The sequence below is a fragment of the Rhincodon typus genome, chromosome 29, assembly GCF_021869965.1.
Source record: "Rhincodon typus isolate 14 chromosome 29, sRhiTyp1.1, whole genome shotgun sequence".
Lineage (NCBI taxonomy): Eukaryota > Metazoa > Chordata > Chondrichthyes > Orectolobiformes > Rhincodontidae > Rhincodon > Rhincodon typus.
In genome coordinates, this window is record NC_063360.1 from 35384246 (window position 1) to 35402638 (window position 18393).

The following is an 18393-nucleotide window of genomic DNA, read 5'->3' on the forward strand; positions in this document are numbered from 1 at the left end:
TTTTTCTTCACAGATGCTGCCAGACCTGCTGAGCTTTTCCAGCAAATTCTGTTTTTGTTCCTGATTTACAGCATCCGCAGTTCTTTCAGTTTTTACTCATTGAAACAAAGAGCTTGGATTGATGGGAAAACTTCACAACTCTCAATTCAAGCCTGAAGTTCCCTCACCCGCCATTCAATATTCGGGAGGGATTAAATGTCTTTGTTGTGCACTCTTAAACTGGCAACTATTCAAGCTCAGTGTCTCCTAACCATTACATCTCAGTCTATCCCATCTGTGCTCTCATTGACTGGCCCATTGCCAAGATGTATATCTTCTCTGCTCTGTGGCTCTGCTTGGGGCTATTACATAAGGACTCTCCTAGCTAAGATCAGCTCTGGCCAAAGATTTCTTAGGTTCAAGGCCAGACACTCTGCTCCTAGAGTAAATTATCCGCCGATATCCCGCTCATATTTCCCAATTTACAAACAAGCCCCTTTGCCCTCTCCAGCCCACCTCTGAACTTTCTTTCTTGTTGATATTCTACAAGTTCAAGATGCTCTCTACAATCTATTCCAAGCAATCATTCTTCCTGGTGTGAGTCTGTGAGAGAGGCTGGTGGGCTATTCGACTACAGAGGGATGATACTAAGCCAATTGTCTCTTCACCCAACATATACACATATGCACCTTTCAGTGAGTGCTCTGGGGTCTGTCACGAGCTAACTTTGACCAAGGCTTCCCTCTGTATCTGAACTAACAAGGAAGGGTATGGTTATTGGGGGCAGGTTGGAAAACTTAAGTTGAGGCACCAGCCACATCAGCCTTGACTTTGTTGAAAGATGGAGCAAATTCGAGCGACCAAATACACATGATCATCTGTTCAAAATGTGCTGAAGTGAGTGCTAATGGCCCTACTTGCAGCCACCCTGAGCGAGTCAGTGATGGGACCTTTGCAACCAGAAAGCTCCTTATTACTGTCTACAATGACCTATTCAAGCACAGACTCAAAACTGATCATCAGGTCATTTCTTCTGCAGAATACAGACAGAAACGATGATGCCTCTCACTTGCAAATCAATGTAAATGCATGAAGTATAAATGGTTGTCCATCCACATTATCATTAGCCAATTCAACACAAATCAAACAGGCCATGCTGAATTTAAAACACAGCCTCTGTTTCTCTCTCCACAGATGCTGTCAGACCTGGTGAGTTTCACCAGCAAATTTTTGTTTTTTTAATCAGTCAACCTGACATATGTAAATTTCATGTAAAATCTTTCAAAATTATTTATAGCAGACAACTGATTAAGTAAAGCTGCATTTTTTATGTCTGTGGAGGGAGCTGATAACTTGCTTTAAAATTATACCATTCATACTGCACAAATAAATCTAAGCTCTGGCAGCATCTGTGAAGAAAAAATCAGAGTTAATGTTTCGGGTTCGGTGACCCTTCCTCAGCACACAGTTAACTCTGATTTTTTCTTCACAGATGCTGCCAGATCTGCTGAGCTTTTCCAGCAACTTCTGTTTTTACTCCTGATTTACAGCATCTGCAGTTCTTTCGGTTTTTAAATCGAAGTTCTGTCTTTCTTTCATTCCAAAGGCCCCCTCTACGCTGTCCCCATCAAACACTCCCAGGACAGGGACAGCATGGGGTTAGATACTGCACTTGAACATCACAGGATGTTTACAAAGTTTACAAAATTATCACAGGCGTGGATAGAATGGATAGTCAGAGTCTTTTACCCAGGGTCGAAATGTCAACTCCTAGGGGCATAGGTTTCAGGTTAAAGGTGGCAAGTTTAAAGGAGATTTGAGAGCCAGGTTTTTTACACAGAGGGTAGTAAGTGCCTGGAACGCACTGCCTGAGAAGGTGGTGGAAGCAGATACAATAGTAATGTTTAAGAGGCATCTTGATATATACATGAATAGGTGGGGAATAGAGAGATATGGACCACTTAGAGGCAAGGGGCTGAAGGACCTGTTCCTGTTCAGTACTGTTCTTTGTTCTTTGTACTCTGTCCCCACCAAAGACTCCCAATACAGCACAGTGTTAGATACAAAATAAATCCGCCTCTACACCGTTGCCTGCAAACATTCCCAGGTCAGAATAGATAATGACAGATGCTGTATATAATGTATTTAATAACCATACCACTTACCGCTTTGTTCAGTTCTTCTTTCTCCCAATCACTAAATGCGTTATTCTACACACACATTTTCTTCCGATACCCGCACTGTGTCTAACCAAATTGACGCCAGTTTCAAAGATGACAGGTACTCCTACCCTCACCTTCTTTTTGCTTGTCAATGAGAGATTAAACTTACCACCATCTCAGGGAGACTAGATCAAAGCAGGGTTCCCCCCCCCCCCCCCCCCCCCACCCCCCATAATATTTATCTCATAGTCAAAACCCAAAACAGATCACCCTACCTATATCATATTGCTGGCTTTTTTGGGACTTTGCTGTACATTTTTCACACTATAATTGTAAGTGCACTTCAAAACATAACATCATTGGCTGTAAAGGCACTTTTGGACATCCTGCGGTTGTGAAGGCGCTATATAAATACACAATTCGTAGATTTTGAAAACCCTACTCTGGCCCTATCTGATCAATGCAATGTAGTTAATCTTCTATCTCTCCCACTCTATCTAATATGCACTGTGTCCCAATCCACGAAGGCAGGTTCCTCTCCATTCTCGAAGGTAACAAGGGTTAACAATAAAGGTGGTAATGTCCTTATACCTCTGGGCAAGAAACTCCAGGTTCGAGTCCCACAGCTGGACTTATTGCACATGGAAGGTTCATTTACAATGTGGTCAATTTGTATGACTGTCAACCTGTAAATCCTTCCAATACAGGCAACAGCAATCAGTAACAGAGTCACCTGGTCAGCTGTCCTGCAGATGGAAACTGTTAGTCACAGCAGTACTTTGTCAGGTGTGCGGATCAACCCAATGGAAGCCAGTAGCCTAACCCTTGCACATCAGGGTGGGCTAGACCAATAAAAGAAACATTTCTCACTCTGTCCCACATGGAAGCAAATGGGGAGTTTGGTAATGAGTAATCATTTAGTCAAAGTAACAATATACTCTGAACTAACAGTAAGGCTGACACGATAGTTTACACTACGTACAAACAAAGTGTGACACTGTACTATACAATACATACAAACAGTGTGACACTACACTATACACAAACAGGAATGTGACATTATGCCATATCCTACCCACAAACAGTAAACCAAAAATATTCCTCTGGAAATATCTTTAATGACAGGGATTCAAAACTACTTGATTAATTGTGAGGTACTTCATGATGACATGAAGTCAGGAAGGATGTTAATAGCATGATCTTTATTTGTTTTGTTATCAAGCTTCTCCTACACCATCCCAATAAACACTCCCAGGACAGGGACAGCAATGGGTTAGATACAGAGTAAAGTTCTCTCTACACTGTCCCCATCAAACACCTCAGGACAAGTACACAAGTGCTTAGATACAGAGTTAAGCTTCCTCTACACCATCCATAACAAACAATCCGAAGGCAGAGACAGCAAAGGGTTAGATATAGAGCGAAGCTCCTTCTGCACTGTCCCCCATCACACACTTCCCAAGACAGGGACAGCAAAGGGTTAGATACAGAGTTAACCTCCTTGTTTACTGTCCCCATCAAACACTCCCAGGACACAGACAGCACAGGGTTAGATAGAGAGTAAAGTTCCTCGACAGTATCCCCATCAAACACTCCCTGGACAGGGACAGCACAGGGTTAGATACAGAGTAATGCTCCTTCTACAGCGTTCCCCATCAAACAGTCCCTGGACAGGGATAGCACAGGGTTAGATACAGAGTAATGCTCCTTCTACAGTGTCCCCCATCAAACAGTCCCAGGACAGAGACAGCACGGGGTTGGATACAGAGTAAAAAAACTCCCTTTTACTAACGGGACAGGGATAGCACAGGGTTAGATACAGAGTGAAGCTCTCTCTACACTGTCCCCATCATACACTCCCAGGACGGGGACAGCACGGGGTTAGATACAAAGTTCTCCCTACGCTGTCCTATTGTACAGCTCAGTCCCACCCTCAGTGGAGAGCGCCCCCTGTTGCACTACCGTGACAGTTCTACTCGCCACACGGCCGCTTCTGGTAGCCTCACCGATGAAAACTGCAAGTTTCATGGCAGATTCGCGCCAGTTTTGTGCCATTCTGGTTCCATGTCATTGGGAACTGGAACTAGAACTGACTGTGTCTCATTTATACCAAAATAAAGGGGTTCATAAAACAGTCAGAATAACAACACATTTTGGATTTTTTTTTTAATTTTCCAACTTGACATCCGAACTGCAGTGGGGAACAGCAGAGATGGATTATAACGGTGAGTGGTCGGTTTCAGTACAGACACGGCTGCAGGTCAAATTCCCCCCTGCATATACATTTACCCAAGTCAGATACAGCAAAACGCGTGGAAAACATATGCATTTGTTGCCCAGCTTCGGGGTATCTAATCTGGTGATTCTATCAAGCCATGATCAACTATAAATGTGCTCGATTCATTGGCAAATATTCCTTTTCCTGCAATCTTCATATTGGAAGTATTTTCCTAATCCCGGGAGATTTACTCAATGGCGTTTTAATCCTACCGCCCAAGATATCGATGTTGCTTTATAAATATACATGTATTTAAAGCCTAAAAATGTTTTAAAACTATACAATGCACAAACCGTGTTTATGATATGAATGAAAAATGCGGCAGCATTGAACGATGCAGGGAAACGCAGACTGTCCGTGAATTTTGTGAATTTTATGCAGAAGTGAAATATCTTGATACATTTCCAGGTCTCAAATTCCAAGATGCATTTTATTTTCGCATTCAAGCAAATGCACTGATTTTTTTTTTGTTTTGCATGACTGGATCAATCAGAAAGATGAATGCAGCAATCGCCGATTCACAAACACCCGGGACACAGATCGCAGTTGGAGCAACGCGTGGAACCGATTGCATTTCTGACAACCTGGGGCGAAAATAAAACGTAAAATTTCCCCCTTACCTCATTCATAAAAACGAACTCCGGGTGCTCTTCAAAGATATTACAAATGCGGGTGTTCTCATTAAGATGTGCTGAAATATTGCAACACAAATTTACAAAGTGTCCCCAGTTTGGGACCAATTCCCCCTCCAGTTTGCTACTCTACATTATGTCCTTCCAGTTTGCAATGCTTGCTCCAGGGAGAAATTGTTGGGGATACTGTATCAATCCCCTGTGTCCCGCTGCGCTGAATATTGGATCTCCAGGTTATTTGCAGGACGTCGCTGTGTGTCCTTGATCGCTGTAAAAGGGAAAGACTCCAATCAGCTCTTTCCCGGTGCCGCCCCTATCTAGATTGGCACCTTGACTAGCCATTAGCCTGTCCCAGATCCTTGTTGATCTGCTTGTCAATCACAGTAATGCAGAGGGACTGCTCCTCCTCCATAAGACGAGAGTGGTTGGGGGAGCTCAGGAAAATGCGTCAATTGTACAGTGCAGACTTGCTTGCAATTTACCTGGCCGTCCAGTAATCGACTGGGAGATGTGATTTGACACACATCACCCCTGGCTGACCTTCCCCCTCTCTCAGCTCGGGTAAAAGCGCTATACTACTGCTGAAGCTAGCAGGCGAGCAAATATCCTTGGCAGAGTAAGGGAAGAAAAATTGTTTCCACCTAGCAAGAAGGTCAGTAACCAAGGGATACAGACTGGAAATGATTGGCAAAAGAACCAGTGGGGATGACAGAGAGAGAAAAAAACATGCAGCAGGTTATTAAGTACTGTCTGATAGGATGGTGGAAGCATGTTCAATAATATACATTGGAAGAGGAAATTCAAAGGGGACCCAATTATTCTAGTAAAGGAAAAACATTGCTAGCCTGTTGGGAGAGAATGTGTGAATTATGGGTTGGAGTAGACCATTCAGTCTCTCAAGCATTCTCCACCACTCAATTTGATCATGGGTTACATTTCTGCCCAGCTCCCTCATAAACTTTCACTCTCACCTTCCCCCTTGCTTATCAGAATCTATTCACATCTGCCTTAAAAATATTCAAAGACTCAGTGCCCATCAAATTGAGAAAGATTGTTCCAAAGACTCATGAAGAATTCTGCACATCACTATCTTAAATAGGTGTTCCCTCATTTTAAAATATTGACCCTCAGTCCTAAATTCTCCCACAAGAGAAAACATCCTCTCCACATCCACTCTATCAAAACTCTCACAATTCTGTATGTTTCAACCAAGTTGCTTTTTGCTCATCTAAATTCCAGCAGAGACAAGGCTACCTTTCCCTGTAGGACAACTTACCCATTCTAGGTTTACAGAGAGTAAACCTTCTCTGAACTACTGACTGATTATATTATTCCTTAAATAAGGAGACCAGTGCTGTATACACTGTATTCTAAATGTGGTTTCACCAATACCCTACATAAATGAAGCATATAATCCTTAGTTATTAATTCAATTCTCCTTGCAATAATGATTACATTCTGTTCGTTTTCCTAATTGTTTGCTGTACCTCCACACTATTATTTTTCAATTCATACACCAAAATACCCAGATCCCTCTGCATCTCAGTGCTGTGCAATCTCTTGTCATTTGAATAATACCTTTTATTTAAATTCTTCCTGCAAAAATGGACGATTTCACCTTTTCCCACATTATACTGCATTTGCCATATTTTTGCCCACTCACTCAAACTATCTATATGCCCTTGCAGCATCCTTATGTCCTCTTCACAACTTACTTTCCTACCTATCTTTCTGTCATCAGGAAGTTCAGTTACCACATCTCTGTTCTTTCATCCAAGTCATTTCTGTAAATTGTAAAAGGTACAGACGTTAGCACTAACCCCTGTGACATACCACACATTACATCTTGCTGACCAGAAAAAAAGACACATTAATTCCCATTCAGTGTTTGCTATTAGGTAACCAATTTTCTAATAATGCCAGTGTATTATCCACCATTACATGCATTTTTGTTCATTTTCTGCAATAATCTTTGATGTGGCATCTTATCAAATGCTTTCTGGAAATCTAAGTAGAGTACATCCACTGGTTCCCTTTTATCCAGAGCACATGTTACTTCTTCAAAGAACTCCCATGCATTGGTTAACTATGATTACCCTTTCACAAAACGATGTCAATCCTTGCCACTTTAACATGCCACCCTGTACCCTGGCCAACATCTCTGTCTCAGGCTTGCTGCAGTGCTCCTGCAAAGTTCAGCGCAAGCTGGAAGAACAGCACCTCATTTTCTGCTTGGGAACTCTACAGCCTTTTGGACTCAATATCAAGTTCAACAATTTTAGGGCTTGGGGCACTTTCTGCCTTGTCCTTACCCCAACCCCCACACACCAGGTCTTGTTATCACATGGTCTGCTATAACATACAACCTATTGTTAGCCACCAGCAGCTGAAGGGTCTAGGCCCGAAACGTCAGCCTTCCTGCTCCTATGATGCTGCTTGGCCTGCTGTGTTCATCCAGCTCTACACCTTGTTATCTCACTCTCCTAGGCTGACTGTTATTCAATCCTTTGTTTGTCCAACTGGTCTTCTGACTCTTTGGGCTCTATTTCAACCTATCATTTACTTCTTAACTGCCTCCCACACCCTATCTTCTGCATAAAAATACAACTTTTTCCTAGCTACCATCAGTTCCGAAGAAGGGTCACCTGATCCAAAACGTTAACTCTGATTTCTCTCCACAGATACTGCAGACCTGCTGAGCCTTTCCAGCAATTTCTGATTTTGTTTCTGATTGCCAGCATCCGCAGTTCTTTCTTTTTTTACCATATTGGTCCTGCCTGATTAGCTTTAATATCTTAAAACACTTTCCCTGTGATAAATGTTAAATGAAGTGGCCTGTAGTTTCCTGCTTTCTTTCTCCTTCGTTTTTGACTGAAGGAGTTCCAATCACTATTTTCCCATGCAATGGGAACTTCTCCTAAAGCAGGGAGGTTTGGAAAAGTAGGGAAGTGGGATTAATCAATTTGTACTTTCAAACAACTAAATAGCCTAATTCTGTGCTGCATCATTCTATAGTTCTTTGGTGCCATTCATCTGACCATCTTCCAAAACTACCCTCCAGAACCTGCTCTTCAGCTTTGAGTCCAGACATTGAAGGTCAACAGGGAGTCACACTTGGAATATTTTGTCCTGTTTTCTTCTCCTTACTTTAAAAAAGAATATACCTCCCCCAGAGAGAGCATGATGATGTGTCAACCAGACTGATCCCTGGGATGAGGAGATATAAAGTTAACAGATCCTATGTTCCCTGAAATTATAAGAATGAGAGGTGATATGATTGAAATATATGAGATCCATAAGAGGTTTAACAGAGGAGATGCTGAGGAAAAGTTTTCCCTGGATGGCGAACATAGAATATGGATTTGCAATCTCAGGTTAAGGGATTGGCCCTTTAGGATTTTGATAAAGAGAAATTCCTTCATTTGCAGGATTGTAAATCTTTGTGGGTGCTCAGTCATCGATTATATTCAAACCAGAATTCAATAGATATTTGGGGATTAAGGGATATGGGGATAGGGTGGGAAGTTGGGAGTTGAGGTAAAAGAACAACCATGGTCTTAATGAATAGCAGAATAGGTCAACATGCCGAATGCCAGGCTCCTGCTTTTATATAAGATAACAAGGTGTAGAGCTGGATGAACACAGCAGGTCAAGCAGCATCAGAGGAGCAGGAAAGCTGACGTTTCGGGCCTAGACCCTTCTTCAGAAAATCCCTATTATCTTCCTACTATCTCCTGCTTTTATATATTGTGTTTTGTTCAACCATGGCTGACAGTGACCATCTGCTCCAACAAACCTTGAAAAAAGTACTCCGCTGAGTGTCATAACGCTATGGGCCTATTACGGGAAAGTGAGACTAGTGTAGGTAGTCATACAATTTAGGCAGTACATAGTCAATAGGCCGATGTGCCTCTTCTGTACTGTATGATTCTATGAAAGCTCACAAGTTTGCCATTGGGAAGAGGAACCTGGTTGATCACCTATGGTTGCTGAAGCTAACTGTCCCCTCCTCCTCACTGGCCAGCTGAAGTAGAGTAACTGAGCACAGTATTTCTAAACTGTATGGCTTAGCTGCTCCTAGATTAATGTACCTTTGAGGAGAATATTGGGTTGGTAGATCTGAGAAAACAAAATCTATGAAGAAAAAAGGCTTACATAAAATTATCTGGACATCTGGCAGCAGATCTGGCAGCATCTGTGGAGACAAAGCAGAAACTAAATTCTGAAGAAGGGTCACTGGACCCAAAACATTATCTCTGCTTTTTGTCCACAGATGCTACCAAACCTGCCAAGATTGGTCAATGCTAGTGTTTATCCTGCACATAAGTCTCCTTCCATCCTTCTCCATCTCAACCCAACTCTTTGATGGTTGGATCATGTTTGGTCCAGAAGAAGATGTTTGATGTTGTTGGAGGTCAAACATCTCAGCCCCATAACATCTCTGCGGAGTTCCTCAGGGTAGTGTCCTTAGCCTAATCATCTTCAGCTGCTTCATCAATGATCTTCCTTCCATCATAAAGTCAAAGTGTGGATGCCTGATGATCACACAATGTTACACTCCTACTCCTACTGAAGCAGTCATGTCCAAATGCAGCAAGACCTTGACAGTATCCAGGTCTGGGCTGAAAAGTGGCAAGTAGCGTTTGCGCCCCACAGATTTCAGGCAATGATCATCTCTAACAAGAGAGAATCTAACCATTTCACATTGACATTTAATGGCAGTACAATCACTGAATCTCTTACTATCAACAGCCTTTCTTAATTGTAACAACCTCTTTCAGGTCTACCTTTCAGTCTTTTCTAAAGAAAATAGTCCAGCCTTTACAATCTTTCCTAATAGGTATAGCTCCTTGCATTTATATAGCATCTTTCATGATCTTGGGTCATCCTAAAGTGCTTTGTAGCTAATTAATTTTATTGTTAGTAAAATATTCCTACTGTTGAAATGTCACAACATCATATTCATATCTGTCTATGTTCCTAGAGTTGTTTGCACTTCCACATAGATTAAATTCATCTCTGAGTGTGTCACTTTCACTTTTATCTTCATCAATCCATCTAGCAATGCTCCATAAGCAACGCCAACACTCAGAATAAAAGCAGAAAATGTTGGAAAATCAAATCGGACAACATCTAAAAGATTATGCTTAATGTTTTGGTAACATTTTTCACAGAATGCTAATTGTTGCTGTAACACTGAACCAGTTCTTCTCCTTCACCTAATGTGCGTACTGGTGTAGATAAGCAGAATAAATTTTAGATATTTTTGTATTTTATATGTTATTTCTTTGTTCTATGTGTCCATCCCCGCTTCTTTGTGTCTATCTAAAATTCCATTCATCAATAAACCTGTACATATATCTATCTTGCAAATCTGTCTGTCTACAATCAATGAATTTAATTACCTACAACAAGTTGCATTTATATAGCACCTTTCATTCAGTAAAGCATCACAAGGCAATTCACAGGAGCAATTATCAAGAAAAATTTGACAGCAAATAAACTCCATAAGATAATTTTACTCTAAATAGCCACAAGCTTAGTAAGACAGGTAAGTTTTAGGGAAAGATTTAAAGGAAGAGAGGGAGACAGAGAGGCTCAGGGAGAGGATTTCAGAGCTTAAGGGCCTAGTCATTCAAAAAAGGTAATGGTAGAACTATTAAATTTAGGGAATGCCCAAGAGGCCAGAAGTGAAATGTGCAACAAACAAGAACAGAAATTGCAGGAGAATCTCAGCAAGCCTGGCCGCAACTGTGGGGAGAGAGAAGTGTCACTGAACTCGAAACGTTAACTCTGCTTTCACTCTCCACAGATGCTGCCAGACCTGCTGAGTTTCTTCAGCAATTTCTGTTTTTATTTGCTTGAAATCTCCAGCATCCGCAGTTCTTTGTTTTACTTTAGTGAAAGAGTGCAGTTGTCTCAGAAAGTTGCAGGGCTACAGAAGGCTAAAGGGAAGATGGTGAAGCTACAGAGGGTTGTGAAGACTACAGTGAGAATTTTAAAATTGATGTATTGCCAGAGGGGACCTTCTTTAGGTGTTAGTGAGAGGAGTAGTATCAGACACAGAATTTATAAGTTTAAGATCAAGGGTTTATACCTTTGATCTTTTACTTATAAATTCCATGTCTGACACAAGCTCTCTCGCTAACACCCGAAGAAGGACTGAGACTCCGAAAGCCTGTGATTTCAAATAAACCTGTTGAAATATAACCGGGTGTTGTATGATTTCTGAATTTGTCCACCCCATTCAACACTGGCACCTGTACATCAGAGGGGATCTAATATAGCTTCTGGAGTACAAGGGTGGTGGATGAACTCATCAATTATCGTTTTATGTATCTTAGATTTAGCTAGCTTCCGGACTCCCGACCAGTGTGTCTATTTATTCAACTCTCACCTCTCAGCACGTGGAGGATATTCATTCAATGGAAAATTCCTGTCCCTGGGGTGCGTTACTTTCAGCTTTACTGAGCTGAAAAAACAAACCTAGCAGCTTGCTAATAGCCCCAGCATGATTCTCTGACATTCTCAGGCCCTTTAATTGCACAAATCTCTCCTTCTTTCTAGCCTGCTGCAGTGGCTCAATCCACAACATTCTGTGGCTGTCATAGAAGCTGACAGTATAGTAGGTGGCCATTTGTCCCATCACCTGTGCTGCCCTTTAAAAGAGATACCCAGTTAGTCCCACTCCCCAGTGTATCTGCATCTTGCCTCTGGCTCAGTTGGCACCTTTCTCACCTCTGAGTCAGAAGGTTTGACTTCTGGAAACTATAGTTAACATCTGAGCCATCAAAGGCAATAGCTAGCGTTTGTTTGATTCTAACGTGAATTTCTGATTGAAATTTAGGCTGAGGCTCTAACGCAGTACACAAAAAACCGAACAACTGGGGATGCTGGAAATCATAAACAAAATCAGTAATTGCTGGAAATACTCAGCATCTCATAGTCATAGAGCTGTACAGCATGGAAACAGACCCTTCAGTCCAACTCGTCCATGCTGACCAAATATCCTAAATTCATATAGCCCTATTTGCCAGCATTTGGTCCATATCCCTCTAAACCCTTCTTATTCATGTACCCATCCAGATGCCTTTTACATGTTATAATTGTACCCTCCTCCACCACTTCCTCTGGCAGTTCATTGCATACACACACCACCCTCTGCCCCTTAGGTCTCTTTTAAATCTCTCCCTTCTAACCCGAAACCTATGCCCTCCAGCTTTGAACTCCTCTACCCGGGGAAAAGTGGGTAGGGTTCTGTGGAGATGAAGCAGAAACTCAGTTCTGAAGAAGGGTCACTGGACCCAAAACATTAACTCTGCTTTCTCTCCACAATGCTGCCAGATCTGCTGAGTTTTTCCAGCAATCTCTAAAGCAGTACCAAGGCAGTGCTGCACCCTCAGAGGTGCTGTCTTTTGGATGAGATGTTAAGCCAAGCCCTTGCCTGCCATCTCAGGTGAATGTGATAGATCCTGTCGCACTAGTTAGAAGAAGAATAAGGGAAATGTTTAGTGCCCTGAACAATGTTTATCCCTTAAAAAAAAATCACTATAACAGAATATCTTGTCATTACCACTTTGCTACTTGCAGGAGCTTGTTGTGAACTAATTGGTTGCCACAATACAACAGTGACTATACTCCAACCTGCCGCAATGTACTTATCATGTTTTTGAGGATGCTAGAGGAATGCAAGTATTTGTTTTATTGTCCTGTAATATCTTCCCTCTGAGTATTTATCCAGTTTTCATTTGAAAGTTAATATCTAATTTCCATCCAGCATCCTTTCAGACGACGTATCCCATGTCAAAATAACTCAATATATTATTGCAGTGCACTTTCTATTTGAATAATTGCTTTCAGCAAATAAAAACTTAGTTTCAGAGTACAACAAAAGCTGGTTTTTCAATCTCTCACATAGAGGGATAGTTACACAGTGAAAACCATTTCTGGTAGGCTGCATGTCCACTAATCCAATAATAAATTAATTAAGCATTAACACAATAATTTTAGTCTGGAATGTAATTGACCAAACTAATAAGAATAGGCATTCTAATTTTCTTCAGATTTAAGACTTTAATCAGAAATTCATGTTAAAATCAAACAAATGCTTGCTGTTCCTTTGTCCTTTGGTGGTTCAGATGGTAACTAGGGGAGTTGTACTGAAGTGTACGATCAAGAAGTTATTGAGTTTATGCATAATCAGTCAAAGGTGGGTTCCTGGATCTGAGCAGAACACACAACGGCTCTCAGTTTACATTGCCAATAGATTCCAAACTAGTTGTTGAGTCACAATTCAAAGCACATCTTTATTTCCTGGAGAGTTTATTGACTTACTCAGTCTTACCCCTCTTGGAGTGTGTTTTCTAATTCACCTGCTCAGAAATGTTATTACACACCTCTGGAGATGGGGATACTACCACTGTACCACAAGTAGCCCTTACTCCTGTCATTGTTTTTTATTTGGCCAATCTATTTTTCTAATCAATTGTTCAGAGATGTTACTGCACACCACTGGAGCAGGTAGGACTTGAACGCAGGCCTCCCAGTCCAAGAGTAAGGACACTACCACTGTGTCACAAGAGGGCCCCAAAGTGTGTTATTACTTAAACATTTGAACTATTTCTATATGTTCTAATCAAACCGTGTCAGAGATGTTGTTACACAGCTCTGGAGCAGGTGGTACTTGAACCTGGGACTCCCAGTCGAGGGGTAGGGACACTACCACTGTGCTACAAGAGAGCCCAGGGCCCGCATTCTTTTTTTTTAATTAACCTATTTTTCTAATCAACCTGTTCAGAGATATTATTACACACCTCTGGAGTAGATGGGTCTTGAACCTGGGCTTCCTGGCTCAGAGGTAGGAATACTACCACTGCACCACCCTTACTCCTGTCATCCCATACCCAGTTAACATCCACCACCTGTTTCCCTTAACCTTAACAAAGACATTAACAAACCATAATAAGATCATTGACCAGATTTTAACATACTTTGCCCAATTTAGGGGAAAGGACATCCCATCAATCTCCTCCCACCCTCTCACCAATCTCCTCCCACTTCAGGCTGTGAACGATGGACAAAAAATTATGGAGAGGGAATTACGGCAGACAAGTCATCCCCAAAGCCATTCGCAGTAAGTCAACAGGCCATAAACAAGCCTGTCCCACTGCCATAAAGCACTGTGGGTAACAAGAGTGAGGCAGAGGCAGATTTCTGCCCCTCAGTGAGAGAAAGTAGCCAGCAGCTGCAGGAGTACCACACCTTCATTCTGAGTGCTGTAGGGGCTGCAGGTGGGTTCAGGAAGGCTGCTCCTTGGAGCCTGGATCCAGGTAAATCCAGGAGCTTTGATAGGGGGGAAGGGTTTGACACAACAAGCTTGTTTGACCCTTTTCAAGGTGAGGGGAAAAAGTTTAAGGGAGATATGCGTGGAAAGTTCTTTACGCAGAGGGTGGTGGGTGCCTGGAACACGTTGCCAGTGGAGGTGGTAGAGGCGGGCACGATAGTGTCATTTAAGATGTATCTAGACAGATACATGAATGGGCAGGGAGCAGTGGGATACAGATCCTTGGAAAATCGGCGACAGGTTTAGGTAGAGGATCTGGATCGGCACAGGCTTGGTGGGCCGAAGGGCCTGTTCCTGTGCTGTAATTTCTTTGTTCTTTGTTCTTTAATTATTGCTTTACATATTGTGAAAAAACTGCCAATAATGGAAAACAAAACCAAAGAACTGTGGATGCTGAAAACCCAAACAAAAAAATATCAATTGCTGGAGAGGCTCAACAGGTCTGGCAGCATCTGTGGAGAGAAAGCAGAGCTAACGTTTTTGGGTCCAGTGACCCTTCTTCAGAACTGTTCTGAGGAAGGGTTATCGGATCCGAAATGTTAACGCTGCTTTTTCCCTCACAGATGTTGCCAAACCTGCTGAGCTTTTCCAACAACTTTGTTTTTGTTCCTGATTTACAGCATCCGCAGTTCTTTCATTTTTCATTTTCTTCAGAACTGTCCTGACAAAGAGACACTGCGCTCAGAATGTGAACTCTGTTTCTCGCTCCACAGATGGTGGCAGGCCTAGACTGATAGAGGTATACAGCGCAGAAACAGGCCCTTCGGCCCAACTCATCCAGGCCGATCAGATTTCCTAAGCTGAACCAGGTTTCCTAAGCTGAACTTTGCTGAATTTCTCCAGCAATTTCTGTTTTTGCTGCCAACATTGGCACCAGCTCACCCTTTGTAGTAGGTGGGCTAGGGACTTGGCCTATTCACATTGTCACCCTCCCCCAGCCCACTGCCTGTGCCTCCACTGGCTGAAAACTCACATGATGGGAGACATGTAATATCCAGTTGTCCATAAAGTGGAGAGAGTGCAGAGTGTACTGCCATGTGGAGTCATTGAAGAGAACAATACAGAACACCTTCAAAGGGATGCTGAACAAATGAGTGAGGGAAAAGCAATAAATGTGCTGATGGGATGAGATGAAACAAATGCAACAGGAGAAGGCCCATGCACAGCATAAACACTTGGGCTGAATGGCCTGTCTCTTTGCTGTAAATTCTATGTCTTCTGTCTCAGCATGAACCTCAGAATTGTACAGCACAGAAGGCAGCCAACGTTGCCTGTGACAACACTTTGTGAGAAATTTCAAAAACAAATCCGCTGCCTCCTGGCTCCTTGTGGTCTTGTATCTTCCTCTGCTTCAAGTATTTATCCATTTCATATTAAAAAGATATTCTGGTTGCTGCTTCCATCGGTCTCTATGGCAAAATATTCCATGTTCTAATAACCTGTTGTTCTAATAACCCGCTGTAGAGAAATCTATCCCAATCTTTCTCTGTGACAATTTAAAATCAATTACCCATTGACGTTGATTCCAAAACCAGGGGGACTCATCTTTCTTTATTCATGCTTGAAAATTAAAATACACTCTTTGCCTCTCTTCTGCTCCAGAAGAAATAGCCTCTGTGACTCAGTTTCATTTGCAAAACCTTAAGATATATAAAGCAATACTGCAGCTGTGTCCATCTGAAGCAAAATGTGGACTTCTTTTTAATTCATTTACAGGATGTGGGTGTTGCTAGCTGGGCCAGCATTTATTACCAGAGGGCAATTAAGAGTCATCCATGTTGCTTGGGTCTGGAGTCACATGTAGGCCAGACCAGGTAAGGATGGCAGAATCTTTCCTCAAAGAGTATTAGTGAACCAGATGGATTTTTACAACAATCGACAAAGGTTTCATGGTCATTAGACTCCTAATTCCAGATTTTTATTGAATTCAAGTTTCATCATCTGCAATGGTGAGATTTCAACCTGGGATTCCAGAACATTACCTGAGGATGATGGTTTAGATTAATAGACTAGCGATAATACTACATGGCCATTGTCATATAGGTCCAGACTTGGACTTATAAATAGCAAGCAACATTCACACCGCACAAACCTCAGAAAATAGCCATTTCGAGTAAAGGGAGAATCTGACAACCTCATCTGCCATTGTCAAATCCCCCACCATCACCATCCTGAGGATCATCTATAACCAGAAACAAAAGTGCTGGAGATCACAGCAGGTCAGGCAGCATCCATGGACAGAAAGCAAGCTGACATTTTGAGTCCAGATGACACTTTATCAGAGGTGACGTGAAGTGTGGAGGGGGCAGCATTTATGTAATAGTGGGTATGATGACCATGAATCCATTGTTGATTGTTGGAAAAACCCATCTGGTTCACTAATGTCCTTTAGGGAAGGAAACTGCCATCCTTACCTGGTCTGGCCTACCTGTGACTCCAGACTCACAGCAATGTGGTTGACTCTTAACTGCCCTCTGGGCAATAAATGCTGCCTAGCCAGTGATGCCCTCATCCCGTGAGGGCAGAGGACAGAGAATATAACAAATAAAGCTAAAAAAAAGGAAAGAAATGGGAATGAGTTCACAATCTGAAGGTGTTGAACACAATATTGAGCCCAGAAGGCTGTAAACTGCCGAGTTTGAAGATGAGATGTTGTTCCTCCAGTTTGTGCTGTGATTCACTGGAACACCGCGGCATGCTGAGGACAAACAAGTGGGCATATGGGCAGGGCGCTTTGTTAAAATGACCGGCTATGGGAAGGTTGGGGTCATGATTGAGCACGGATGCGGCCTGACCCGCTGTAATTTCCAGCATTTTTTGTTTTCAGCACAGATTCCGGTATCAGCAGTAATTTGCTCCAACAGAAGTTGCCTGTCCATGTAAATACTGTGACTACAAGAGCAGGTCAGAGGCTGGTGATTCTGCAGCGAGCAACACTCTCTCACCCTCTAAAGCTCTTCCAGCATCTAAAATACACAAGTCAGGAGAGTGATGGAATACTCTCCCCTTGCCTGGATAAGTGGAACTCCAACAACACTTAGAAAAAACGTAATAGCAGCCAAGACAAATGAATTCACTGTCTCTACTGCAGATGCATAGTAGCCATATTGTGCCATCTACAAGATGCACTGCAGAAACTTGCCAAAGCTCCTTAGACATCACTTTCCAGACCTGAAATCTCTACCACCTAGAAGAACAAAGGCAGCAGATACATAAGTACAAATCCATCTTTATGTTCCCTTCCAAGCCACAAAACATTCCGGTTTGGAACTATATCACTGGTCTGTCACTGTCGCATGGGTCAGAATCATTGAGGTCTCTCTTTAACGCTTTGTGGGTATATCAATATGAAACAGACAGACTGTAATTGTTCAAGAAGGCAGCTTACCACCATCTTCACAAGTGGAAAAACGTATGGACAATGGTTGCTGGCTTTACCTGCAACACCCAAATCCTGAGAATGAATAAGTCAAAATAAACTCAAGTCTTTCTTCAAACTATATTTTTCCATCCCTCGCAGGAGTAGCCCTCAGATCGTCTATGACAGTGGAACAAGACCGATATATGGAATAGCTGATTCTACATAATTTCTAACGTTTAATGTCCTGTATAATGGTGCCTAAACTGTATATTGTATTCTAAATGTGACTCAACTATTGTCTCATGCAATTTCACCGTCACCTCTTCACTCTTACTATTTTTAAAACTGTGTCTTTAGGTGAAATGAAAAAAGAAAGAAAAAAATTGTGAAGAGATTGTTGAACAAGCCCTTGAAATGTGTAGGAGTGACTTTCGACCTAATTGGGGAGCAGACAACTGGTGTAATTGGACTGAGGGCCATTGTATATCATCAAAATGAATAGAAAGTTACCTCTGGCAAGTATGTATAATAGGTCCCATTCAATAGTGACAGATTACTGTCATTTTCAAAGTTTAACATTAGCCACTGTAACAGTAACTTATAAATTGTAATAGTAACACATGCAAATTCACCATCAT

The 18393-nt window shown here is 42.1% G+C and overlaps 1 protein-coding gene across 1 annotated transcript in view; it reads right to left on the reverse strand.

Annotated features, from left to right (window-relative positions):
• Positions 1-5291, reverse strand: part of abhd8a (abhydrolase domain containing 8a) — a 26808-nt gene extending 21517 nt beyond the window's left edge. Inside the window, exon 1 of the mRNA XM_048614324.1 lies at positions 5040-5291. Coding sequence (XP_048470281.1) covers positions 5040-5044 — 5 coding nt within the window. The 5' untranslated portion in view covers positions 5045-5291. The remainder of the gene's footprint in view (positions 1-5039) is intronic.
• Positions 5292-18393: the final 13102 nt, after the last annotated feature.